A 27806-nucleotide genomic window follows, 5' to 3' on the forward strand; every position below is an offset into this window, starting at 1 on the left:
ACAGTTAAGAGAATCTGAAGACAGTGCAAGTGAGCAGGCAGTATGTGGTTTGGATGAACACAGCAGGCCAAGCAGCATCTCAGGAGCACAAAAGCTGACGTTTCGGGCCTAGACCCTTCATCAGAGCTCTCTGATGAAGGGTCTAGGCCCGAAACGTCAGCTTTTATGCTCCTGAGATGCTGCTTGGCCTGCTGTGTTCATCCAGCCTCACATTTTATTATCTTGGAATTCTCCAGCATCTGCAGTTCCCATTATCTCTGAGTATGTGGTTTGGAATGGGCAGGACTCAGGACATCAATAAATAAATCCGCCTGCTATAGGAAAGATGTTGTGAAAGTTGAAATTTCAGAAAAGATCTACAAGGATGTTGCCAGGGTTGGAGGACTTGAGCTACAGGGAGAGGCTGAAAAAACTGGGGTATTTTCCCTTGAGCATCAGAGGCTGAGGGCAGACCTTATGGAGGTTTATAAAACAATGACAAGCATGGATAGGATCAGTGGTCAAGGTCTTTTCCCCAGGATACCAGAGTCCAAAACTATGGGGCATAGGTTTAAGGTGAGGGGGAAAGATTTAAAAGGAACCTAAGGGGCAACTTTTTCACACAGAGAGTGATGTGTGTATGGAATAAGTTGCCAGAGGAAGTGCTGCTGACTAGTGCAATTTAAAAGGCATCTGGATGGGTTTATGACTGGGAAGGGCTTAGAGGGATATTGGCCAAATGCTGGCAAATGAGACAGGATTAATTTAGGATATCTGGTCGGCATAGACGAGTTGGAACCAAAGGGTCTGTTGCCATGCCGTACGTCTCTGTGAATCTATAACTCTATGACTTGCTGAGCAAGTGAAACAGAAACAGAAATTGCTGGGAAATCTCAGCACATCTGGCAGCATCTGTTGAGGGAAATTTTAATTAATGTTTTGGGTCCAGTGACCCTTTCTCAGAAGCGTATTGTCCACTGAAACCATGAGCAAAGAGTGACACAGTGAGAGAGACTGGAATCTGGGACCTGATTAACCAGGACATGTAGACATGCTCACTCTCAAATGAGTGAAACTGAAGTATTGTAACCTCAACAACCCAAGGACTGAGATCCTGGGTGAATTAAATGTCAAGTCAGACACTGAAACAGGGAAAGAGAGGGAAAGGAAAATCAAAGGAAAAATGAAAAATCATTTTTCTTTAATTTTAATTTGACATCTCTAACAACTATTCAAACTTGAATAACAGCATTAAACTTTTGAATGCGTAAGACTCCACAATTATAAATGTTACTATTCAGTGTCAGAGTAGTTAATTAACAGGAAGCAACATTCACCACATCATTGAAAAGGGTTATAATTTTGAATGAGCAAGACTTTGTGCAACAACTTTAGTTCATACTTATTGCACAATAAGTTAGCAACCTTTAGCCATTTGATGAATGTCTGTAGTGAGGCAGAGCAGCAAAATTTGGGCAATGGTTTTTGGATATTTGAATTTAACCGTGCATTTACCCCTCATCTGAAACTGCAACACAATTTGCTGATAATGAGATCCATAACCTCACTATTATTTTGAGTGAAAAATCAGGACCAGTGTCTTAATTGGAGACAATTAATCCTATAAGCTATTTTTAGAGTAATTACTGCATTACATTATAATGATAAAACACTTCTTGTCATTTTAATTGAAAAGTGTCGTAATTACAAATTGTCATTAGATCCTACAATAACACTTCAGGTGTACCAATTCTCTGTGACAGATTTTTATTTTGTCCTTGAAGATACTCCTGTACATTTCTGTCAAAATTCAATGAGAAAAATTATTTATTTTCTGAATAACTATAATTGCCAATTCAGTTGCCAAAAATGATTTTTATATTCCAGATAATAGTGAAATTACAAGATTTCAAAAATCTATCCCATCAAATTAGCTAATTAACAGACTTTGCATCTGTACTCTTATAGTAGACACACCAAAATTGAATGGGAAATGTTGATATTATCACATTAGATTGGCTACATTTTTGTGGCAAGTTTTTTCACAAATTGTAACACAAGTAGGGTTGTTTTTGCTCAAAAGCATGTCCCTGGTGCTGTAGGCTTTGTAATAGGGGAATGCGAAAGGTCATACAGTTCTGATTAAGGCCGTGCAGACTCAAGAACTGAAGAAGGCGGTGAAGAATGGATTCAGATGTCACTACTTTAAATTTGATGGCCTAGTAGTGCAATAGATCCTTGTCCCTGAGCCAGAAGCTCTAGGTACATGTCCCAGCCCAGGACCTTGAGGCCAAGGAAGGTGCGCTCATAACATGGTCAGACAAGTTGGCTTACTGGCGAGCAGTTAGGTTGGGAGACATATTTATTCAGCCATGTGATAGAAAGAACGTCTAAGATTCTGCCATCATTGTGCATAGCTCCAGACTGCAACATGAATATAATATAAAGTATGTGTTATCACAGCAACTCGGACCCTGAGTGAATTGGAATACCGTTTGAAGTTTACATTAGCTATATGTAATTGAACCAGGTGGGTAGGACTGCCTTCAAATGAAATTGGATAAATATTTAAATAGTCCCTTTCTGAAACCCTTCCCTCAATGATATCTCCAGTTCCTTTGCGTTTATGCACTGCTGTTATGTGAACAGCATAGAGTTAATAAAGAGAAGTGGAACTGTGCAAAAGTGTACTTAACTAGTGCTCAGCAATCTCTGTTCACTAGACTCCAATGGCTTAATGTGAAACGATCCAGTTGTCAAGTTATCTTTCTCAAACCTCTATCTCCATTAAGTGGGGCCACATCTAAATCCTTGCTTGCTGCTCCTAAGATGCTGCTTGGCCTGCTGTGTTCATCCAGCTCCACACCTTGTTATCTCTAAATCCTTGCATTGTCTTTTCTTGCTGAAGATGCAGTGCCTTCAGTTTGCATTTATTTCACCATGCTTTAATCACTTCAATGCTATTATGTTTGTGCTACGCTAACTGATTCAAAATTTGTCATGAAACTGTTTGGTAAATAATGCGGGACAACACTCGTGTGTGTGGATGTGAAATCACAGCCAATTACAAGACTTCGTCAAACTGATAGTTAGCTGACTGTGGACCTTCTTTCCTTAATCCCTGATTTAATTCTGTTCTAATATTTAGTTCAATCACGCAAGCCAGCCCTGAATCCCTTAAAATTTTCAAGTGACTAACAGCGAGTGCCCTTGTCTATATCGAATTACCTTTGGAGAGCGGCAGGTTTGGATTCTTCATGGCAATGAAAAACATTCTGATACCTAAACAAGAATTTTGTTATGCTGTATATAAGATCCACATACATCAGTAAATCTATGCTCACGATCGACACCAGATTCGGTGTTGGAATATTTCACCAGTGTTGGCAGAACCCAGATACAGCAATGGAGTATCACCTCAACTCTTAACCAACCAGCTTTAAAGATAAGGAACTAAACATGATAAGAACTGAGAAGGGGGTAAATTTGAGAGGGAGAGTTAAATTTGAGAAGTTGAATTTGAAATGAAGAGGAAAGACAGCATGGAAAATTCAACGCTTTTTAAATTAAGCAAAATTCTCAAAACCTGAAGAAATGAAATATCAAACATAGTACTTCATTTCTGTGCCAGAATGATTAGCAGTACTTAACATTTATCATATTATTAAAAGAGTACTGATGACCAACTCTAGATATCAGGAGGTTTGGATTACATTTATTTATATTTACATTTATTAATAAATAGGGGGTCAGTTAGCTGGATCGTTGGTTTGTGATGTAGAGTTGCATGAGTTCAATTTCGGCATCAATCTAGGGTACCTCGAAGGACTCTGCTTCTCAGTTTCTCCCCTTGCCTGACCGCTGATGACCCTCATTCTTATTCATGTACTTAGCCAAATGTCTTTTAAACGTTGTAACTGTACCTGCATCTACCACATCCTCTGGCAGTTCATTCCACATACGAGCACATATTGTGTATAAATGTTACCTTTCGTGTCCTTTTTAAATCTCCTCTCACCTTAAAAATATGACCCCTAGTTTTGAATTCCACCACCCTCGGGAAAAGACCCTTGCTCTTCACCTTACCTATGACCTCATGATCTTATAAACCTCTATGAAGTTGCCCCCTCAACATCCTACACTCCAGTGAAAATAGTCCTATCTTTATAACTCAAACCTTCCATTCCGGCCACATCCTGATAAATATTTTTTGATCCCTCTCCAATTTAATAATATCCTTCCCAGAACAGGGTGACCAGAACTGTACACAGTACTCTAAAAGAGAACTGAGCAATGAAGGGAAGTGCCCTAAATGCTTTCCTAACCAACCTATCTACTCATGACACAAATTTCAAAGAATTAGGTATCTGAAGCCCTAGCTATCTCTGTTTTACAACATTACTGAGGGCTCTACCATTAATAGTATAAGTCCTACCTCACATTTATCCAAATTAAACTCCATCTGCCACTCCTCAGCCCATTGGCCCAATTGATCAAGATCTGTGTAATCTTAGATAACCTTCCACAAAGCCCGATATACCATCAATTTTGGTGTCATCTGCAAACTTGCTGACCATGTCTCCTAAATTCTCACCCAAATTGTTTATAAATGACAAAGAGCAGTGGACCAAGTACCAATCCCTGTGGATGTAAATGTTTATCAATGGTGAGACAGACAGTAAAATGCTGTTTTCTCAAAAGTAAAGACAGAACAACAGATTTCGGACAGGAAATTTCCAATATACATATTTAACTGCACACCTGAACCTCAAATGGCATTTGTAATGACAGCATCATTCCATTCTCTGTATTTTTCGTTGTGAACTGAAGTAGAGAACGGATTCTTTTAAAGTTAGGGATTGTGGAAGGATTTGTTTTTATTCATTCATGGGAAATGGGCATCGCAGGCGTGACCAGCATTCGTTGCTCATCCTTAATTGCTCAGATGGCAGTTCACCAATTTACAGAGTGATGGTGATATGCCAAGCACACATTGGAATGTAACCTGCAGTCAGACCTGTCTTCTGCCACAAAAATACCAGTAACTGCAGAAGGCATGACAACCTTTAGTTCTTTACCTCCAGCTCTTTTCAAGCTGCCACTGACAGCATTAGAAACATTAATCATAGCGCAATGTTCAAGCAAGTGACAGATTTCTTGCTTGCTTGAGCAAGTAATTTCATCTCCTTCCCTGTTAGGTAACTGGAGCAAGCTGTGAAACTTTACAACCTGGCAGGATTCCCCCATGTCCTGGCGAATCCAGCTTGCATGCATGCTGCATTGTCATGGTATACATTAGAAGGAATTCCAAGACTCAGCGAGTTCTAGTCATTGGCGACCATCAGCAATGTTTCCCTTTGCAAGGGATGATGGCTGTCCTAGAATTCTATGGGCCATTTCCCAGCTCAGCACTGAAAACATATCCCAGTCCTTACTGGACGCTTGCTGAGATTGTACAAGTAGCTCTGATCCCAGAAACATACATCAGGTCAGCAAATTGCAAGCCTTCATAGCACAGATGTATACAGTACTGAAGGGCACCATTCAGTCAGTTCCATTCGCATTGACTCTACAAAAACAAGGAAAAATTAATTCCACAGTCCTGCGCTTTATCTTTCTGCATCTTTCTCCCCTTCAACAGTTTATTTAATTAAAGAAAAAACAGTGGTTTCTGCCTCTATCATTCCTGAGAACAATCTGTGCCAATGCCAAGTTGTAACAATTCTCATTTCTCCTCTCTCAGCTGTGATTGTAGATCGTCTGCAGACAGTTCCCTTATCCATATAAAATATATTCATTATATTTGTCTGTCAAATACCTTCATACTTTTCAAATCATCCCAAATCTATTTTCTTGGCCTTCTCTACTCCATTGGAAATACTTTGTCGTGGTCAATTGCCACCTTTGAAGCTATCTTGTTTATTATGTGCTTTAATTTGAAAATGGGATTCAGAAGTTTAAAAAAAACTCAGCGTTTTAAATTATTTATTAGTTGATAGTAGTTTAAAAACACTATGTTATCTTCGTTTTTCTGATGCAAGTCTCCTGACAGACTGGTTGAATTAGTGATAATGGGAATTGCAGATGCTGGAGAATCCAAGATAACAAAGTGTGGAGCTGGATGAACACAGCAGGCCAAGCAGCATCTCAGGAGCACAAAAGCTGACATTTCGGGCCTAGACCCTTCATCAGATGAAGGGTCTAGGCCCGAAACATCAGCTTTTGTGCTCCTGAGATGCTGCTTGGCCTGCTGCGTTCATCCAGCTTCACACTTTGTCATCTTGGGTGAATTAGTGCCTCCCTTTTCAAAAAGAAATGAGCACATTGGTGACTTCAGTGCAGATCATAACAGAATTATTGATGACACAGCAGTGACAGACATAGAACATAGAACATAGAACATAGAACAGTACAGCACAGAACAGGCCCTTCAGCCCACAATATTGTGCCGACCATTGATCCTCATGTATGCACCCTCAAATTTCTGTGACCATATGCATGTCCAGCAGTCTCTTAAATGACCCCAATGACCTTGCTTCTACAACTGCTGCTGGCAACGCATTCCATGCTCTCACAACTCTCTGCGTAAAGAACCTGCCTCTGACATCCCCTCTATACTTTCCACCAACCAGCTTAAAACTATGACCCCTCGTGCTAGCCATTTCTGCCCTGGGAAATAGTCTCTGGCTATCAACTCTATCCATGCCTCTCATTATCTTGTATACCTCAATTAGGTCACCTCTCCTCCTCCTTTTCTCCAATGAAAAGAGACCGAGCTCAGTCAACCTCTCTTCATAAGATAAGCCCTCCAGTCCAGGCAGCATCCTGGTAAACCTCCTCTGAACCCTCTCCAAAGCATCCACATCTTTCCTATAATAGGGCGCCCAGAACTGGACGCAGTATTCCAAGTGCGGTCTAACCAAAGTTTTATAGAGCTGCAACAAGATCTCACGACTCTTAAACTCAATCCCCCTGTTAATGAAAGCCAAAACACCATATGCTTTCTTAACAACCCTGTCCACTTGGGTGGCCATTTTAAGGGATCTATGTATCTGCACACCAAGATCCCTCTGTTCCTCCACGCTGCCAAGAATCCTATCCTTAATCCTGTACTCAGCTTTCAAATTCGACCTTCCAAAATGCATCACCTCGCATTTATCCAGGTTGAACTCCATCTGCCACCTCTCAGCCCATCTCTGCATCCTGTCAATGTCCCGCTGCAGCCTACAACAGCCCTCTACACTGTCAACGACACCTCCGACCTTTGTGTCGTCTGCAAACTTGCTGACCCATCCTTCAATTCCCTCGTCCAAGTCATTAATAAAAATTACAAACAGTAGAGGCCCAAGGACAGAGCCCTGTGAAACCCCACTCACCACTGACTTCCAGGCAGAATATTTTCCTTCTACTACCACTCGCTGTCTTCTGTTGGCCAGCCAATTCTGTATCCAAGCAGCTAAGTTCCCCTGTATCCCATTCCTCCTGACCTTCTGAATGAGCCTTCCATGGGGAACCTTATCAAATGCCTTACTGAAGTCCATATACACCACATCCACAGCTCGACCCTCATCAACCTTTCTAGTCACATCCTCAAAAAACTCGATAAGGTTTGTAAGGCATGACCTACCCCTCACATATTGTACTTTCCTAGTTTAGGGACTGGTGCAGCTCAATAAACTATGGTGGTTACTGCTATTTTATACAAACCTATGTTTCAATGCAACATTGAGAGGAATGAGCTCCCCTGGAAATATATTTGTCTTTTCCAGGAATATTTTAAGCAAGGCTTTTGCGACAAACAAAAATGCATTTCACCTTTTGTTTTATCATTTTGCTGAGACGGTCCCATAATTATGTAATTCTGTCAGTTTTGGAGCCAACATCACCATTTCCTATTTTAATGCCGTTTCTGGTGCATGTATAATGCAATTACTGTATTCCATCCTCCCAGCTGACAGTCCTTGTAAATTATTTATCGGCGAAGGAAAATAGATTCCATGCAGTACAAGAATGAAATGAATTTTATATCCGAGTAGAACTGTTTCTGTTTTGTTGTTGAGAAAGATCATGCATTAGTTGATAATGTGAATGTCATTTCTGTCAGACCTTTATTGCATAATTAGATTATTGCTAGCAACAAAAGAATGCAGTGTGTGAATAACTCCTTCCACACATGTATATACAATATGTCCATTGTGTCAGCTGTCTGTTTTGTTTTCATTCTGATGGCGGCAAAAATAAGTGCTTAGGCTTCTTTACAGGGGGCATGATGGTTGTGTGAACACATCAAATTGTGTTCACCAGAAGGTACTTACTACTTTAAAATTTTTTATCATGATGACTGTATGACTCTGCTGTTAAATGCAAGCGATTTGAGTTGAATATTTTAGATAATAAAGGGATAATCAAGATGGCAATCTTGACTTGCAACTGGTTTAACCCATATTCAGTGCAAGACACCAAAGAGCTACAAAGAAGATTGTTGATTTTTGTTTTAATTAACCTGTTCACAGATGCTAGGACACACATCTGGAGTAGATGGGACTTGAGTCTAAGCCTCCTGGTCCAGAAGCAGGGAGACTACCACTGGGCCATCAACCCTGTGAAAAAGGCACCAGTAAAGGATGATTGGCAATTAACTTACCCACCATCATTCATTTAAGGAGCTGCATTCCCACCTCCCTACCCCAACTCATTTTTGATTTAACCCCCTCCCCCTCACCCTTGATGATTTATATTGCCCTTAATGAGCTTTGCATATAAATTATTCAGTTGGAAATATGGGTGATTTATTGGCACTGTTTCATAGCTAGGGGAGAAAGAAGCAATACCGTGGGGTGATTTTGTGCTAGGCAAGAAAACAGTTCAGTTGTATGTAAAAGCACTTCTGGATATAAAAGAAAAAGAATGAAGTGGACTCCTTCCCCAGCTCCCTCCTTCACAACTTTAACAATCAGGATGTTCAGTGTCACCTCAGAGAAGCTCACAAAGTCACTGACCCATCGGTCTCCATGTGCCAATCAGCACACCGCACACTTGGGCGGAAATCCATTTGCCTGTGCTTGAAGAAAATAGAAGTAGATAAGAGATGACACAGTGTGGAACTGGAGGAACACAGCAGGCCAGGCAACATCAGAAGAGCAAGAGAAGAAGAGTCCCAACCCGAAACGCCAACTTTCCTGCTCCTCTGATGCTGCCTGGCCTGCTGTATTCCTCCAGCTCCACACTGTGTTACCTCAGACTCCAGCATCTGCAGTTCTTACTATCTCTCAATCTAGAAGTAGATAAAATTGTCTTGACAAGGTGGGTGTGGAAAGCACATTTCCTCTCCTGGGTCAATCCGTAAATAGGGGACACTTGAGAAAAATGAAGGCTCACCTTCTTAGGACAAAGATGTGTGGATTTTGTTTCTCTCTGAGGATTGTAAGAGTTTGGAACTCTGCCTCAGAAAGTGGCAGAGGTGAAACATTGAATATTTTTAAAGTGGAAGTGAGATGGATTCTTGTTAAGTGAGGGAATCAAAGGCCTTTGGAGGTAAATGACAAGCTTAAATTCAAAACGTGATTTGATCAGCCATAATTGAATAGAAGCCAGTTGGAGGGGCTGAGTAGTATTTCAAGCGTATAGCTCATCAGCACCCTCTTAAGGGCATGGGTAATAAATGCTGAACTTGCTAACAGCATCCACATCAGATTCATTAAACCATTTATTTTAACACCATAATATCTAGTTTGCAGAGAAGGCATTTTAAATCAAATACAGGAACAATAGCAGACGTTGCTATAAAAGCTCAGCAGGTCTGGGCAGCATCTGTGAAGCAAAAAAACAGAGTTAACATTTCAGGTCTGGTGACCCTTCCTCAGATAATGTGTTTGTTTTACTCGCATTGAAATTTTGTCTTTTCCTTATAAAGGGCTCATATTCAAAGAGAGAACTTTGACTGATCCACCAGTAAAACTCCCCTACTCTTCTATGAATATTGCTAGAATGTATTATAGCTGATAGATAGCACCGCGTATTAACGTCTCATTGGAAACACAAGACCTCACATGTTGCAGTATTCCCTCAGTAGCGCACTGCAGTGTCAGCCCAAGTGATTTAAACCTTCAGCCTTCTGTGGTGGATGAGAGGGCCAAGTTAAATATTCAGTTTAGTCTCCGGGGTCTCTCAGTTAAAGCAACAAGCCAGGAAAACTAATTGACTTTTATTGCAGTTTCATTTTGGGACTGTCCCTTTAATACAGAGTAAAATGAAGGAGCTACGTTACCTATTCGGATGTCTGCCAAACTACAGGCTTAAGTGAGGTGGCAGTTAAAGATTGAGGAGAGGTCCTGGTTGTTTTTCTGATAAGATGGTGGAAGTTGGTCATACTCTGAGACAGTGGCAGCAGCATCTGTATTTAGAATGTTAGATTTCAAAGTCCCAGGAGGCTGCTGAGAATGTCAGGTTACTGAACAGTTTTGCTTTGAACCATTCATTTATTTCCAAGATAAGAGAGAGTTGGGATTTTGAGGATAGCTGATCAGTATTTCTCCCTAGTTATAGGGCCCCTGTGATTCAATGACATGGATACAGGCTTTGAAAGTTCAGGATTTTCATGGATATCTTGAATCACTCAGCCACAGGCAGTCTCCTGGGATCTGGGCTACAAAGAACAGCTTGAAGTCAAAGGACCATCTGGGATACAGACGGGAGCATGCTCAAAATGAAAAGACAAAACTCATGAGCATCTCAAATAAGTCTAAGAGGTTTAGTTAGTTTGCACTAAATGAAGAATCACCGGGGAAAACATTCAGTGAAAGACAGTTCTAGGGTTGAATGTTACTTGACTGGGAGAGGAAAGGAATGGAAGGCAACCCTGAGGAACTAAGAGTCACCTTCAGCTGTGAGAGTTGATGATGTGAGCTTTCAGTGGAGTTAAAATAAAAGGGGAAAGTTCAATTCTGTAATTTATAGTATAAGCTTTTTCCTGAAATAAAGTGGTTCGCTAATAACACTTTTAATCTGTCTGTTAAAGTAAAATTTATTAGAAGATGAAATCATGTAGCAACCGACAGAATACTTTGCAGCACAATCTTGAGCAGTTCTAACTCAGTCAGTCGTATATAAATTACCACGAGCTACCTGTAAAATTCAGCTACTTCTGAAGAAATCTCTCAATCAAGTACTGAAACAATTATTTAAACTTTATTGCATGTAGCAACCAAAATAAGACCCAAGTAAGCACATTAAGCCCCACAACCCAGCTTGGCTTTTACTAATTAGAGATGGAATTTAGTTAGGATTCCAACCAACAGTGTTTGTCTCTGGACGTGTGGGCTTTGATCCTCCTGTATTGTACTTCAAAGTTCCAGGCTAAAGATTCCTGGAGTTGAATTCTAATACAAATTTCTCTCTTTACAGTTTGTGGTGTGACATTATTGAAAATCCTTTAGATTCTTTCACCCACAACATTGACTACTCCTCTGGAATCATTCAAGTCTGCAGCTTTCCTTCTTATCAGAAGTAGCTCCCCTGTTCCTTGTTCTATTTTGTAATGACTGTCTGTTTGAAGACACAGCTTTCTTGCAGTTAATCCCCAAATTCTTTTGCAGGGCAATCATCTGTCCCTGTGGCATAAGACAACTATTTATCAAGCAGTTGTTTATTTATGTAGCTTTGACTTATTCCTCTCCCAGGCATGGATAATTGCTTTCAATTTCTGAATGACAGTTTGTCCTTGTCCCTTAACATTTATTCCAGACAGTTATTGCTGCTTCTTAAAATTCACGAAGAGTTATTCAATTTCAGAAGTATACACCATCATATCCCCAACAGGCAACAGCAGGTGGACTAACAAAGCACAAGAGTTATCTTTCTTGGAGATAGGTTTCTGCTTCCCAGAGTTACTGCCCCTGCGACATCCTATTGTGAGCTATTGTGAGACCCTGCAACCTTCTTTGAACAGTAGTGTTCACAGCCATGATGAGAGTATGATGTGGAGGTGTTGGACTGGGGTGGACAAAGTCAGAAGTCACATGACACTTAGTTTTACAGTCTAAAAGATTTATTTGAAATCATAAGGTTTTGGAGCACAGCGCATTTGTCAAGTGAAGAGTACATTGAGCCTGAGTAACATCAATTGCATCACTTCAGTTGGGCACAGGGCAATTAAACTTTGTAACGCTTTGTAATCTAATGGGCCTTATCCAAATGTTTGGCCCTAAAATCAGACTTTGTGGTAGTGTCATAACTAGATTGGGTCGGTGTCCTTGGGAGTAGATGGGCCATAACGAGTCTTGTCCCACTACATCATATTGTCATGTTGTACCCTGACCCTGAGTTTGTACTGTTAGTGCCACAGCTCTGTGATGTGGAAATGCTGTGCAACAAGGTTAGAATGACAATATAAACATGTTAAAATTGTGTTATATACATGAGGTTCAGAAAATTACATCTAGGAATTTTTGGAGTACTTATATTCAAATCCCCAATATACTGTTGTCACAAAAATAGTTGAGAGTGCATTAAAAATTACCAAATGTCTTTATTTGGAGGTACTGTTGCATTGGCACAATGACAGAGGAAACTGAAAAGACAACATACCAGATCGCAGATTGGATTGTGTCTGCTGTCATCCAGAAGCACTGTAGACTTAACAGGCACTTATGTGTAAAAATAGCCACAATTGTGCTGCAAAACCAGATGTAAAAGCTGCTGTTATGTGTTCCTGCAAGCACAATATACATTATAGAGCCTATCACTATTCAAAGAGAATAACATGAGAGTCTGTGTAAAGACCGTGGCTTAATAATACTGCAGTATTTTTTTGCCAATGTGTCATGTAAGGTCCATTGCTTCACTTAACAACTTGTTGCATATCTAAGGAGGAAGGTCATGTATTCAGGAGTACTTTACATCGGCATGATGTGATTTGAGTTGCTATGGAGGAGCCATCTCATGCCTCTTCCAACTTTGCACCTGCAGCAGTTAAAAATTTTCTGCAACTATTCTGGCTCCAAATGTTTTTAGAATAATGTAAGGTCTGCTTTGGAATCCTCAGCCAAATTTTGGAAGCGAGTATGCAGAGTTCCAGAAACTTAGCTAGGATAGCATAACCAACTTTATAACTCATTATTGCCAGCTTTGCATTACAGTATTAGTTGTGTTTACAAATTGAATTTTTCAAGACAACAATAGAATCATAAAATCCCTACAGTGTGGAAAGCGGCCATTCAGCCCATCAAGTCTGCACAGATCCTCTGAAGAGCATCCCACCCAAGTCAACCTCCCAGTTTATCCCTGTAATTTCCCATGGCCAATGCACCTAACCTGCACATCCCCGGACACTACAGGGCAATTTAGCATGGCCAATCCATCCTTACCTGCACAACTTTGGACTGTGGAAAGAAACCGGGACACCCGGAGAAAACCCACACTGATATGGGGAGAACATGCAAACTCCACACAGACAGATGCCAGAGAGTGGAATCAAACCTGGGTCCCTGGCACTGTGAGGCAGCAGTGTTAATCTCTGAGCCACTGTGCTGCTCAAAGTAAATACTGCAAGTTTCAACTTACCCAGATCCTTTGAGGCAACTGCCTGGGGTACATTATGTGTGTTTCTGGTAACAGTAGGATTCAAACCCACAACTCAATAGAGACTAGAGCTTAAATCCAGCACGTTAGATCACTCAGCCACACTACCACATTTAATGTCAAACAAAACATACTGCAGTCCATTTTGAATGAATAATGTATGTTTATACTATCTCAGTTAGTTAATGGTTACCACTGATGTTTTAGTTCTCAAACTAGCAAAGAAATAAAACAAAATGGCACGGTGGCTCAGTGGTTAGCACTGTTGCCTCACAACACCAGGGACCCGGGTTCAATCCCACCTTTGGGCGACTGTCTGTGTGGAGTTTGCACATTCTCCCCATGACTGCGTGGTTTCTGCCAGGTGCTCCGGTTTCCCCTACAGTCCAAAGATGTGCAGGTTAGGTGGATTGGCCATGCTAAATTACCCCATAGTGTCCAGGGATGTGTAGGTTAGGCGGGGTCCTCAGAAAGGCTTGAGGGGGATGGGTCTGGGTTGGATGCTCTGAGAGTCCGTGTGGACTTGTTGGGCTGAAGGGCCCATTTCCATGCAGTAGGGATTCTGTGATCACTGGAGAAATTGTTTAAGTGATTGCTGTTCAGCATAATGTATGCTATGTTTTCACACACTGTCTTCCAAACATGACCTATTAATGTTTGTGCTTGCATAACTAGTTGGATTTATGACAGAGTTCTGTTTTGGAAAAGAACTTGAAAAACCTAACTGAAATTTAGCGGTTTATTGTTCATAAATTTAAGGATATTTTGGAAGCACTCGCAACATCATAAAGTTCTTGGCAGTCAAATCCAGTTGCTGCTCTGCAGTGGTCAAATGTGGCTTCAGAGTCAAACATGGCCAAACAAAACCTCTTTTACTAAATTTGTCTTTGTCAAGGGTGTGTCAATGGCAAGTTACTGTATTGGAGCAGTTGCTGTTTAGTAGTTAAATAATCTATTATTCTGTTAAAGTTTCCAATAGAATTGAAGTTAGATCAATTCTTTTGATTGTATTTTAACTGTAGAGTAAGATTCAAGCATGTTTTGCTCAAAGCCAAGCAGCGTAACCAATGGAATTATATCTGGATCACAGCACCTTACACTTGCCTTTAAATAACATAAAAGTCAGGGTCTAAGCTATCTTCCTGATATATTTGACAGAGGTTTGGTTTGGTTCATAATATTGCCTACACTACATTAGAGCTAATTGTCTATATGAAATTTATCCACCCTGTTCTCGTAGCACTTTAACATATTTCATTCATTCACCATTGCAGTTACATCCTGAATGTTGTTAGTTTCTGCTTCAACTGCTAATTCTAGAGTGATTTCACAGTCTCAAGTCCCTATGTGATAAATTTCTATAGGCCTCACTACTAAACAGCTTGCATTTAATTTTGTGTCCATGGCTACTTAATCTTAACCCTTCTACTACTGGAATCTCTGTGTCTTCTCTTGCATCACCTGCAATCTGAATTGTAATGGAAAAGACCCAACTATTCAAATCTTTCTTCATACCAAGCAGCATCCAAGAGAACGTATTATACTTTCAGTCAAATCTCAATGACTGTGTCACTAAGCAGAGGCTTCTGTGCACACCATACTGTAACAAAGGTCATGCCCAGTGTTCGTGTACATTCATCATTACCTTTCCTGGAATAAAATCTAAAATTCTTATAGCTTTATTCACAGGCTTATGACGGTATGGATGGTGGCTTTAATGTCTTTCAATCAATTGTCATTCCAAATTACAATCCTCTCCTAATGCAATACCTCTTAATCTTCTTTGGTAATCTGTTATATGGTGCCTTGTCAGAGGCTTTCTAAAAGCTCAGGCACCACACATGCTCAAAATCTCCACCATACCATGTGTGTTACCTCCTCACAGAATTCTTTGGAGGTTTGTTGCGAACAATGATCCTGTGTTGACGTTTTCTGTTTCTCTGTGTGATTATTTATTTTTAGTTAAAGCTTCTGATTTTTTTCGTAGCTCAGTTGGTCAGTTAACTGATCTGTGATTATCTAGGTTTGTCCCATCTCGCTCTTTTAAGAATGAGTCCAACTCACGCCTATATAGAATCATCCGGCAAAAGCTGGATTCTGAGAGCCCTCTTGGTATCACTTCTCAATTCCTTCAGGATTCTCAATGTATCCTGGTGCTTTGCCTTCTCTCAGCTGGCCGAACTTAACAAAACTTCTGTCTTTTATCATTAACAATATCGCAGTAACAACACATGGTGGAACATCAATGCTTTGTCCTCTTCAGTTCTGCACTGGGATATAAACTCAGACAGAACCTTCAACCTGAGACTTGTACCTTCTGCAGTGAGTTCACTAACAATTTATCATTTTCCCAGAACAGGGATTCTGTACGATAATTAAATATGGATTGTGGAATTATGTGATGGATTGATGCGTTCTGGTTGCAGGTTATGTAATTATGATTCTATCTGAACTTTTATTAGCTTCCTGTTGAGATGAGGAGTTTTGTTTTCTGATTTTACCAACATTGTTTTTCATGTTTGCAGTTCAATGCACAAACGGCTCATTTGGAGAAGTTTCAGTCCATGTGGATCTCTTTACGCATCCTGGGACAGGAGACCACAAAGTCACAGTGAAAAGTAAGGATCACAACCCACTCCAGGAAAGATAATATCTTCAGAATATTATTTAACAGGCGAATTGCACTGACACAACTGTTGTGACCATTTTAAGCCCTGTGGTGTTTTGAATTCTCTTTGCAGTTGTTGCTGTCAACGAGCTGAACTGGCAAACCACAGCTATGTTTCGGCCATTTGTAGAAATTCATGTGGTTGGGCCAAACCTCAGTGACAAGAAGAGAAAATTTGCCACCAAGACAAAAAATAATGCTTGGTCCCCAAAATACAACGAGACGTTTCACTTGTAAGTAATTGTGTGATTTTTTTTTCCTATCAGTTTCTTACAAGCTGCTTTCAAGTGCTCAATTAACTCTAAGCCAGTGCTTTCGATGTGTGTAAGTCACAACGGTACATTATAACATTTGAGTCAGATTTTGGTAGGAACTATAGATGTGTCAACCTAACATCAAATAAGATATTAGAATCCCTGCCGAAGAATGAAGTAGAAAAAAATGTACAAATCAGAAATATAATAATGACTCGTCAGCTTGAATTTAATCAGGAAAGACTGACAGACCAACTTTATTGCATTTTTGAAAAGATGATAGAGAGGAGACATGGAAAATGTAGGTGCAACAGATCTATGTTTCCAAAAAGCCTAGGATAAAGTGTGGGAAAAAAGACCAATAAATAAGATCAGAACATGCAGAGTCAAAGGAAAAGTCATGGAATGGAAAGCTTTCTTGTAAGATGGAAAAGATCAGAGTTATCTGTTAAAACTGCTCATTAACTCCCACAGATACCACGAAAGTGCTTTGCAGAAAGATTGTGAAGCCGGGTATGACAAGAGCTGCCTAAAGTAGTATTAAGTCATGATGTGGAGGTGCTGGTGTTGGACTGGGGTGGACAAGGTCAGACACCACACAACACCGGGTTATAGTCCAACAGGTTTATTTGAAAACACAAACTTTCAGAGCCTCTATTGTCAGGCAATGTTGAAGACAGTTCAGGTTGTAGGGAATAAGGACCAAGGCTCCAAAAACGTGTGTTTTGAAATAAACCTTTTGGACTATAACTTGGTGTCATAGTATTAAGTCAGACAACCAGAACCTTGGCCCAGAAGTTAGTTATTAAGGAAATATTAACTCAAACAAAGGCAGAGAGGGCTGGGGAGGGCTTTCAGAGACTAGAGGCTAGGCAGCTGAAGGCACAGCTGGAAATGACAGAGGGATTAAAGTTGGGCATGCAGGAAAGGCCAGAATTAGATACACCTTTATGCTTCAAAGGGTCGTGGAGTTGGAGGAGGCATGAGACAATGAAGGGATTTGAAAACAAAGGTGAAATTTTTGAAATCAATATGCTGCTTATGCAATAGCCAGTGCAATGTCATTGAGCACAGGGGTGACACGGGAACAGGATTTGTGACAAGTTAAGACACAAGGAGCAAAGTTTTACATTGCTTCCAGATTACAAAGGGCAGAAAGTGGAAGACCACAGAGTCCATTGGAATAGTCAAGTTTCAAGGTATCAATGGCATGAATGACAGTTTTGGCAGCAGATTCTTTTATATATACTTGTGGGATGTGGGCATCACTGGTTGAGCTACCATTTACTGCCTGTCGTTAGTGCCCTTGGGAAAGTGGTAGTGAGCTGCCTTCTTGAATTGCTGCAGTCCATATGCTTTAGGTTGACCCACAATGCTTTTAGGGAAGGAATTCTAGGATTTTGACCCAGCAACAGTGAAGGAATTGCAATATATTTCCAAATAGAGGATGGAGAGTGGCTTAGAGGGGAACTTGCAGGTAATTGTGTTCCCATGTATCTGCTACTGTTGTCCTTGTAGATGGAAGTGGTCGTGGGTTTGGAAAGTGCTTTCAAATGGGCCTTTGATGAATTTTTGCAGTGCATCTTGTAGATAGTACACACTGCTACTGCTGAGTGTTAATGGTGGAGGGAATGGATGCTTGTGGATGCGGTGCCAATTAAGCAGGCTGCTTTGTCATGGATGGTGCCAAGCTTCTTGAGTGTTGGAGCTGCACTCATCCAGGCAAGTGGCGAGTTTTCCATCACCCTCCTGACTTGTGCCTTGTGGTGGACAGGCTCTGGGAGTTGGGAGGTGAGTTACTCACTGCAGTGTTCCTAGCTTCTGACCTGCTCTTGCAACCATTGCATTTATGTGGTGAGTCCAGTCGATTTTCTGGTAGTTGGTAACCTCAAGGAAGTTGATAGTGGGAGAGTCGGTAATAGTAACGCAATAGTGTGCGGAATTTGTAGGTTAGGTGAATTAGCCACAGGATTTGCAGGGTTATGGGGGTAGGGTTGGGTCTGGGTGGGATGCTCTCTGAAGGGTCGGTGGAGACTCAAATAGTCTGTTTCCATGTTATAGGGTTTCTATGAATAAGTAAAACGTCAGCCTCGATTATTTAGCACGGTGGCTCAGTAGTTAGCACTGCTGCCTCACAGCACCAGGAACCTGAGTTTAATTCCACCCTCGGGTGACTGTCTGTGTGGCATTTGCACATTCTCCCTGTGTCTGTGTCGGTTTCCTCCCACAGTCCAAAGTTGTGCCAGTTCAGTGGACTGGCCTGGGAACTGCAGGGATAGGGGAGTGGGTTGAGTATGGGTGGAATGCTCTTCAGAGAGTCAGTGTGGATTTGTTGGACCGAATGGCTTGTTTCCACACTGTAGGGATTCTATGAATGACGAGGATTGTATTGACTCTTATTGGAAATGGTCATTGCCTGGCTTGTGTGATGTGAATGTTACTTGCCACATCCCTGCTCAAGCCTGGATGTTGTCCAGATCTTGTTGCATTTGAACACGGACTGCTTCAGTATCTGAGGAGTCATGAATGGCACTGAACATTGTACAATCATTGGCAAACATCCCCATTTCTGATCTGATGATGGAGGGAAGGTCATTGATGACGCAGTGGAAGGTGATTGAGCCTAGTAAACTACCCTGAGGAACAGCAGCGATGTCCTGGAGTTGAAACGACTGACCTCCTACAACCATCTTCCTATGTGCCAGCTATGACTCCAACCACCAGAATGTTTGCCCCAGATACCCATTGATTCCAATTTTGCTAGAGCGCCTTGATGCCACGCTTGATCGAATGCAGACTTGATGTCAAGGCCTGTCACTCTCACCTCACCTCTGGAATTCAGCTCTTTTGTTCATGTTTCACCCAACAAAGAACAAAGAAAATTACAGCACAGGAACAGGCCATTCAGCCCTCCAAGCCTGTGCCGATCGAGATCCTCTGTCTAACCTGTCATCTATTTTCTAAGGGTCTGTGTCCATTTGCTCCCTGCCCATCCATGTACCTGTCCAGATATATCTTAAAAGATGCTAACGCATCTGCGTCTACCACGTCCGCTGGCAACGCGCTCCAGGCACCCACCACCCTCTGTGTAAAGAAGGTTGGAATGTGGTCAGGAGCTGAGTGGCCCTGGCAGAACCCAAACTAGGTGTCACTGAGCAGGTTATTGCTGAGCAAGTACTGCTTGATGACACCTACCATCACTTTACTGATGATCAAGAGTAGACTGATGGGGTGGTAATTGGTGGGTTGGATTTGTCCTTCTTTTTGTGTATAGGAAATACCTGGGCAATTTTCCACATTGTCAGATAAATGTCAGTGTTGTAACTGTACTGGAAGAGCTTGACTAGGGGATCAGTAAGTTCTGGAGCACAAGCCCTCAGTATTGTGCTGGAATGTTGTCAGGGCCCATAGCCTTTGCAATATCCCGTATCTCCAAATGTTTCTTGATAAAACGTGGGGTGAATCGAATTGGCTGAAGACTGTTATCTGTAATGCTGGGGACCACTGGAGGAGGCCGAGATAGATCATTCATTGGCATTTCTGGCTGAAGATTGTTGCAAATTCTTCACCCTTATCTTTTGCTCTGATGTATTGGGTTCTTCCATCATTGAGGTTGGGGATATTTGTGGACCCTCTTCTTCCAGTGAGTTGTTTGATTTTCCACTACCATTCACAACTGGATGTGGTGGACTCTATGATGTAATGCTTATCTCTGTCTGCCATTTGCTGCTTATGCTGTAGTCCTGTTTGGTGGCTTCACCAGATTGACACCTTATCATCAAGTCTGCCTGGTACTGTTCCTGGCATACCCTCCTGCACTCTTCATTGAACCAGGGTTGATCCTCTGGCTTGATGATAATGGTTGAGTCAGGGAAATGCCAGGCCATGAGGTTGCAGATTATGCTGGAGTACAGTTCTGTTGCTAGTGTTGGTCCACAGAGCCTCATGGGGATGGCCAGTTCAGTTGTTAGATCTTCCTGGAGTCTGGCGTTGTGATAGTGCCATGCAACACAACGGAGGGTATATTCAATGTCTCCAAAAGGACTGCGTGGTGTCACTCTTACCGATACTGTCATGTACAGATGCAACTGCAGCTGGCAGATTAGTAAGGATGCGGTCAAGTATGTTAGAACATAGAACATAGAACAGTACAGCACAGAACAGGCCCTTCAGCCCACAATGTTGTGCCGACCATTGATCCTCATGTATGCACCCTCAAATTTCTGTGACCATATGCATGTCCAGCAGTCTCTTAAATGACCCCAATGACCTTGCTTCCACAACTGCTGCTGGCAACGCATTCCATGCTCTCACAACTCTCTGTGTAAAGAACCTGCCTCTGACATCCCCTCTATACTTTCCACCAACCAGCTTAAAACTATGACCCCTCGTGCTAGCCATTTCTGCCCTGGGAAATAGTCTCTGGCTATCGACTCTATCTATGCCTCTCATTATCTTGTATACCTCAATTAGGTCCCCTCTCCTCCTCCTTTTCTCCAATGAAAAGAGACCGAGCTCAGTCAACCTCTCTTCATAAGATAAGCCCTCCAGTCCAGGCAGCATCCTGGTAAACCTCCTCTGAACCCTCTCCAAAGCATCCACATCTTTCCTATAATAGGGCGCCCAGAACTGGACGCAGTATTCCAAGTGCGGTCTAACCAAAGTTTTATAGAGCTGCAACAAGATCTCACGACTCTTAAACTCAATCCCCCTGTTAATGAAAGCCAAAACACCATATGCTTTCTTAACAACCCTGTCCACTTGGGTGGCCATTTTAAGGGATCTATGTATCTGCACACCAAGATCCCTCTGTTCCTCCACGCTGCCAAGAATCTTGTTCTTCCCTCCTGTTGGTTCCCTCACCACCTGCCACACATGCAGTCTAGCAGCGCTGTCCTTTAGGACCCAACCAGCTCGATCAGTAGTCCTGCTGCTGAGACACTCCTGGGGGTGGACATTGAAATCTCTCACCCAGAGAACATTTTGTGCCCTTGCCATCCTCATTGCTTCATCCAAGTGTTGCTCAACATTGAAGAGTACTGTTTGATCAGCTGAGGGAGGATTGTATGTGGTAGTCAGCAGGAGGTTTCCTTGCCCATGTTTAACCTGAAGCCATGAGACATCATGGAGTCCAGAGTCAATGCTGAGGACTCCCAAGACAAATCCTTCCTGATTGTATCCCACTGAGCCGCCCCCTGTGCTGGGTCCACCCTGCCGGTGGGACAGGACATATCCAGGGATGGTGATGGTGATGGTGGTGTCCGGGACATAGTGAGCTATGATTCCATGAGTAGAGCTCTCCCAACTTTTGCACAAACTCCCAGATGTTAGTAAAGAGGATTTTGCAGGGTCAACAGTGCTGTTTCTGCCGTTGTCTTTTCCAGTGCCTAGGCCGATGCCAGGTGATCCGTCCGGTTTTGTTTCTTTATTGAGGCTTCATAGCGACTGATACAACTGAGTGGCTTGCTGGGCCATTTCAGAGGGCATTCGAGATTCAACCACATTGCTGTGGGTCAAGAGTCACATATAGGCTGGCGGAGGTGAGGAGAGCAGATTTCCTTCCCATTAGTGAGCTGGATAGGTTTTTACATCAAACGGCAGTTCTTAATTCCGTGATTTTTTTAAATTGAATTCAGATTCCACCATCTGCCATTGTGTGTTTCAAACACAGACCCCAGAACATTAGCTCTGTTTCAGAATTAATATTTTAGTGATAAAACCACTGGCCATCACCTCCCCAGGATGAACTGAGAAAGGGGTGAAGTTGGGCATTGCTACAGATTTAGAAATAAGTGTATTTGGTAATGGCATGAATATGAGGTGAGGAGCTCATCTTAGGATCAAATGTAACACCCAGCCTGCAAGCAGACTGGCTTCAACTCAGTCTGTTGTGGGGTAGGGAGGAGGAGTGAGCGTTGGAGCCAGTAGTTATGGAACAGAGATTGGAGCAAGGACTGAAAATAATGGCTTCAGTCTTTCCAATATTTAATTAGAGGAAATTTCTACTCATCCAGTGCAGAAAGTCTGACAAATAGACTGACCATTTAGAAACTGAATTGAATCATTCATTGTCACATGTATTCAAAGTAAAACACGATGAAAAGTTTGTACCGATGCCATGCATAGGCGTCATACTCATTCATTTAAAATAACAACTAAAGAAAGATAATTTAAAGAGAGTCCAACTTTTCCGTCTCTGCTCTGGGCTTCACCAGCCCATGCCATGCTGCTGCCAGTGTCCTATTCCAGGCAACACCAGCCCATGCCATGCTGCTGCCAGTGTCCTGCTCCAGGTTACACCAGCCCATGCCATGCTGCTGCCAGTGTCCTATTCCAGGCTACACCAGCCCATGCCATGCTGCTGCCAGTGCCCTGCTCCAGACTACACCGGCCCATGCCATGCTGCTGCCAGTGTCCTGCTCCAGGCTACACCAGCCCATGCCATGCTGCTGCCAGTGTCCTATTCCAGGCTACACCAGCCCATGCCATGCTGCTGCCAGTGTCCTATTCCAGGCTACACCAGCCCATGCCATGCTGCTGCCAGTGTCCTGCTCCAGACTACACCAGCCCATGCCATGCTGCTGCCAGTGTCCTATTCCAGGCTACACCAGCCCATGCCATGCTGCTGCCAGTGCCCTGCTCCAGACTACACCAGCCCATGCCATGCTGCTGCCAGTGTCCTGCTCCAGGCTACACCAGCCCATGCCATGCTGCTGCCAGTGCCCTGCTCCAGGCTACACCAGCCCATGCCATGCTGCTGCCAGTGCCCTGCTCCAGGCTACACCAGCCCATGCCATGCTGCTGCCAGTGTCCTGCTCCAGGCTACACCAGCCCATGCCATGCTGCTGCCAGTGCCCTGCTCCAGGCTACACCAGCCCATGCCATGCTGCTGCCAGTGCCCTGCTCCAGGCTACACCAGCCCATGCCATGCTGCTGCCAGTGCCCTGCTCCAGACTACACCAGCCCATGCCATGCTGCTGCCAGTGTCCTGCTCCAGGCTACACCAGCCCATGCCATGCTGCTGCCAGTGTCCTGCTCCAGGCTACACCAGCCCATGCCATGCTGCTGCCAGTGCCCTGCTCCAGGCTACACCAGCCCATGCCATGCTGCTGCCAGTGTCCTGCTCCAGGCTACACCCGTTCATAGTGGTGAGGTGCAGCTGGGTGCTGTTACCATGTCTGTGAAATCTAACCCTGTGCTTTTGAATCATGTCACTGAGAGGCAGTATGGAGATTGAGAAAAAGAAGGGGAACAAGAATAGATTCTTGAGGGAGCATCAAAAGTAATGGATGGGAGCAGGAAAAGAAGGCATTTCAATGGATTGTCTAGCAACCATTAAATATGTGGGAACGGAAATATGTTGTTGATTATTGGCTCAAAAGAGCAGAAATCATAGAGTCCTTGAGATATACAGCAGGGAAACAGATCCTTTGGTCCATATCATCCATGCCAACCAGGTGTCCTAAATTAATGTAGTCCCGTTTTCTAGCGTTTGACCCATATTCCTCTAAACCTTACCTATTCATACACCCATTCAGATGCCTTTTAAATGTTGTAATTGTACCAGACTCCACCACTTCCTCTGGCAGCTCATTCCATACGTGCAACACCCTTTACGTGAAAAAGTTGCCCTTGGGTCTCTTTTTAAATCTTCCTCCACCCACCCTAAACCTATTCCCTCTAGTTTTGGACCCCCCACCTAGGGGAAATGACCTTGGCTATTCACCTGCTCCAAACCTCCTCTGAATTTTATAAACCCCAATCAGGTCATCCCTCACTGTCCCCTCATTACAATGGGATGTTACTTCTGGAGGATGAAACATCTCTGGAAAAGAAAAGGAAAATACCCTACTGTAATTTACAAAGGGTCAGTTGGGAAGTGGGAGCACTTTAAAAATGAGATAAAGAGAGTTTAGCGAGTTCCTTTTAGTGTGAAGGGCAAGGCTGGTAGGTGCAGGGAATGCTGGATGACCAGAGACATTGAGGCTCTGGTCAAGAAAAGAAGCATATGTCAGATGTAGACAGCTGGGTTTGAGTCAATCCCTAGGAGCGTATAAGGGCAGTAGAAATATACTGAAGAGTTCCTTCTTAAGAGAAGGAGGGCAAAAAGGAGACATGAGGTAGTGTTGGCAAATAGAGTTAAGGAGAATCCAGACAGATTCTGTATGTATACTAAGAGCAAAAGAGGAATGAAGGAGAGAATAGAGAACCTTAAAGATCAACCTGTTTGTGAAACCGCGAAAGTCGGGTGATATACTGAACGAATACCTTGCACCACCATTTTACTGTGGATAAGGACATGGAAGCCAGGGAGCTGGGAAAATATATAGTGATGTTTCGAGAAAAGTTCATATTACAGGGGAGAAGGCGCTAGAGGTCTTAAAGTGCATCAAAGAAGGTAGATTTCCTGGCCTCTTGCTGAGATATTTGTATTATCGACAGTCAAGGGCGAGGTGCCAGAAGACTGGAATTTGGCTGATGTGTTGCAACTATTTAAGAAAGGCTGTAAGGAAATGCTAGGGAATTATCGACCAGTGAACCTTACATGAGTGGTGGGAAAGTTGTCGAAGGGGATTCTGACGGACAGGATTTTTGTGGATTTGGAAGGGCGAGGATTGACTAGGGAGAGTCAGCATTTGTCCATGAGAAATTGTATCTTGCTAACTTGAGTTTTTTGAAGAGGTGACAAAGAATATCGAAGGCAGAGCAGAAGATATTGCGTGTATGGACTTCAGCAAAGCATTTGACAAGGTTTCACATGGCAGACTGGCTGGTAAGGTTACATCACATGGGATCCAGGGGAAGCTAGCCAACTGGTGACAAAATTTGCATGAAGGTAGGAGAAAGAGGGTTGTGGTAGAGGGTTGCTGTTCAGACTGGATGCTTCTGACCAGTGGTGTGCCACAAGGATCAGTGCTGAATCCACTTCTTTTTGTCATTTGTAGAAATGGTTTGGATGTGAATATAGAAGGTATGGTTAGTCAGTTTGCAGATGACACCAACGTAGGTGGTGTAGTGGACAGTGAAGAAGGTCATCTCTGAGTACAATGGGATCAGATGGGTCAATGGGGAAAGGGTTTAGAGGGAAAGATTTAGAAAGGTCCTGAGGGGTAACATTTTCATGCAGAGGATGGTGTGTGTATGGAACGAGCTGCCAGACAAAGTGGTCGAGGTGGGTAAAATCACAGGGTTTAAAACACAGTTGGATGGGTTTATGAATAGAAAAGGTTTAGAGGGCTATGAGCCAAACACTGGCAAATGGTACTAGGTCAGATTGGTATGTCTGTTCAGAACAGACAAGTTGGACCAAAGCATCTGTTCCTGTGTTGTATTATTCTGTAAATCGGAAATGGAGATGCTGGTTGTAATTTTATCAGTTCTTCAGCTGGTTGCTGATAGGAGCACTTTATCCACCCCCCCCACATGCATTATTCTGGTAAACAATGAGAGGGAAACCTATCAAACTTCTCATAGTTGTGTTTAAAATGGCAGTTGCATTCTGAGGGCACGCTGTCCCTGTTGACTGTGGGAGGAAGCACAACTGCAAGGGTCCACGTGAGGATAAATGAGAGAAATTAAGGGGGTCGGTGAGATAGATCTCCAAAGTAATTGTCTGTTTTCTTTATGTATACAGTATCCTGAGTAATGAGAATGGCCCTGAATCCTATGAGCTTCATATCTCTGTGAAAGACTACTGTTTTGCCAGAGAAGACCGGATTATAGGAATGACAGTCATCCAGTTAAGGGACATAGCTGAGCGAGGAAGCTGTGCATCTTGGTATGCACTGATAAGAAATGTTTACATGGACGAAACTGGACTGACAATCCTCAGAATACTCTCACAGAGGACCAATGATGAAGTGGCCAAAGAATTTGTACGCCTCAAATCAGATACCAGATCTACTGAAGAAACCACATAAAATGAGAAGAGTGAGAATGATAGAGCGAGCTAGTGAGAAATATAAGTTGAAGTTATATTTTGTGCATGTCTGTTTAAATGTGTGGGTATGTTTGTCTGAATATGTGCAGGTGCGTGCAGATAATTATACAGTACTTCAGCCCATAATTATGATGATGAAATAGGGAGCACTGAAATACATTATCTTTGGTGTCTCAGACAGCTAATTGTTCTGATAAAGTGCCAAATCAAGATTACCTAAGGGAATTTTTCCCTGGTATTTTGTGTTTTTTTTTTCAATTTGCTAAATAATTGAATTCTAGTACTAAATTGCTATTCTGTAGTTTTTACACAAGTATTTGTTGGTCCCTCATTTGTGGCAGGAGCTGTCTCTTTACCTCTGTGATGTTGGGCTGTACCTATCCAGCGCATGTAAGTGTAATCCAGCTAAGTAACATCCTAAACCTTACTCGTATATATTGCGTTTTTGTTAATTCTTCCACAAAAATGAGACACTTATACAAAGTTAGCTGATTCTTTTACATCTGCATTTCTTATTTTTCATCATTTGTTTAAAAAAACCCATATTCCCCGTCCTAAAGGTGCAAGCAATTAATATTAGCTCCATTGGATTTTTCTGACATACCACTGTGAAGATGATGCTTAGCTGCCATTGTAACCACTTTCCTAAAAAAAGAACAGCTCACGCAAGCAAACTGGCATTGTTAATTTTCAAAAGTTGCCAAAGGGATCTCAGATCCATTCAAAGATTTTTTATGCCACATTTAGAGGCCACATGTTTACAGAGCTACCGGCTGTTTTGGTGATTTGATTCGAAGAAATGACTATGTTTCTGACAAATAGTGAAGCTGTTACTATTTTCAATGATGCGCTTGTATAATGTTGCTTTATAAAATTGTACTATTGGTTCGGCTGTAACCCCATTGTTTCAACATTTTCAACAATTGGTAATTATGCAACATTCTTATGTATTGCACTGATGTTAAAATTAATGTCATGTAAATATATTTAGTGAACAATTGTACAATAAAGTATTGGAAAATTCCACTTTTGTGTCAAAATCCATGGTTGCTGGAAAGATGCTCAGCATTTCTAACTCAATTCTTCTTAAGACTGAAATATCCAATTTTAGTGAAAATGTGACTGCAACTTGACTACTACAGAAAGACAGCTTTGTATTAGCACCAGTGTCAAGCTTTGTACTATGCCTAAAATAATTGGATTAGTTATTTGTCAGTAGTGTCATGAGTTGCTACAAGTTTGTGAAAATCCTCATTTGCTTGCCATCCAATATGTACAGACCACTCAACGAATGTTAAAAGTTTCATTTGGATCAAGCTACAACAATCCTGCCATCAGTAGCTCCATTGGGCTGATAGCTGGCTGTTCTGCTATTCTACTCCACGCA

General features: G+C 42.3%; 1 protein-coding gene across 7 annotated transcripts in view; it reads left to right on the top strand.

The window, feature by feature from the left end:
- LOC125467255 (protein unc-13 homolog C-like) overlaps window positions 1–27409 on the top strand; it is a 562058-nt gene extending 534649 nt beyond the window's left edge. For all 7 annotated transcript variants that reach the window (XM_059639173.1, XM_059639171.1, XM_059639172.1 and 4 more), the window contains 3 exons: window positions 16083–16175; window positions 16299–16458; window positions 26114–27409. In XM_059639173.1, coding sequence (XP_059495156.1) covers window positions 16083–16175; window positions 16299–16458; window positions 26114–26399 — 539 coding nt within the window. In that variant the 3' untranslated portion in view covers window positions 26400–27409. The remainder of the gene's footprint in view (window positions 1–16082; window positions 16176–16298; window positions 16459–26113) is intronic.
- The last annotated feature ends 397 nt before the right edge of the window (window positions 27410–27806 follow it).

Source organism: Stegostoma tigrinum, chromosome 33, assembly GCF_030684315.1.
Source record: "Stegostoma tigrinum isolate sSteTig4 chromosome 33, sSteTig4.hap1, whole genome shotgun sequence".
Classification (NCBI taxonomy): Eukaryota; Metazoa; Chordata; class Chondrichthyes; order Orectolobiformes; family Stegostomatidae; genus Stegostoma; species Stegostoma tigrinum.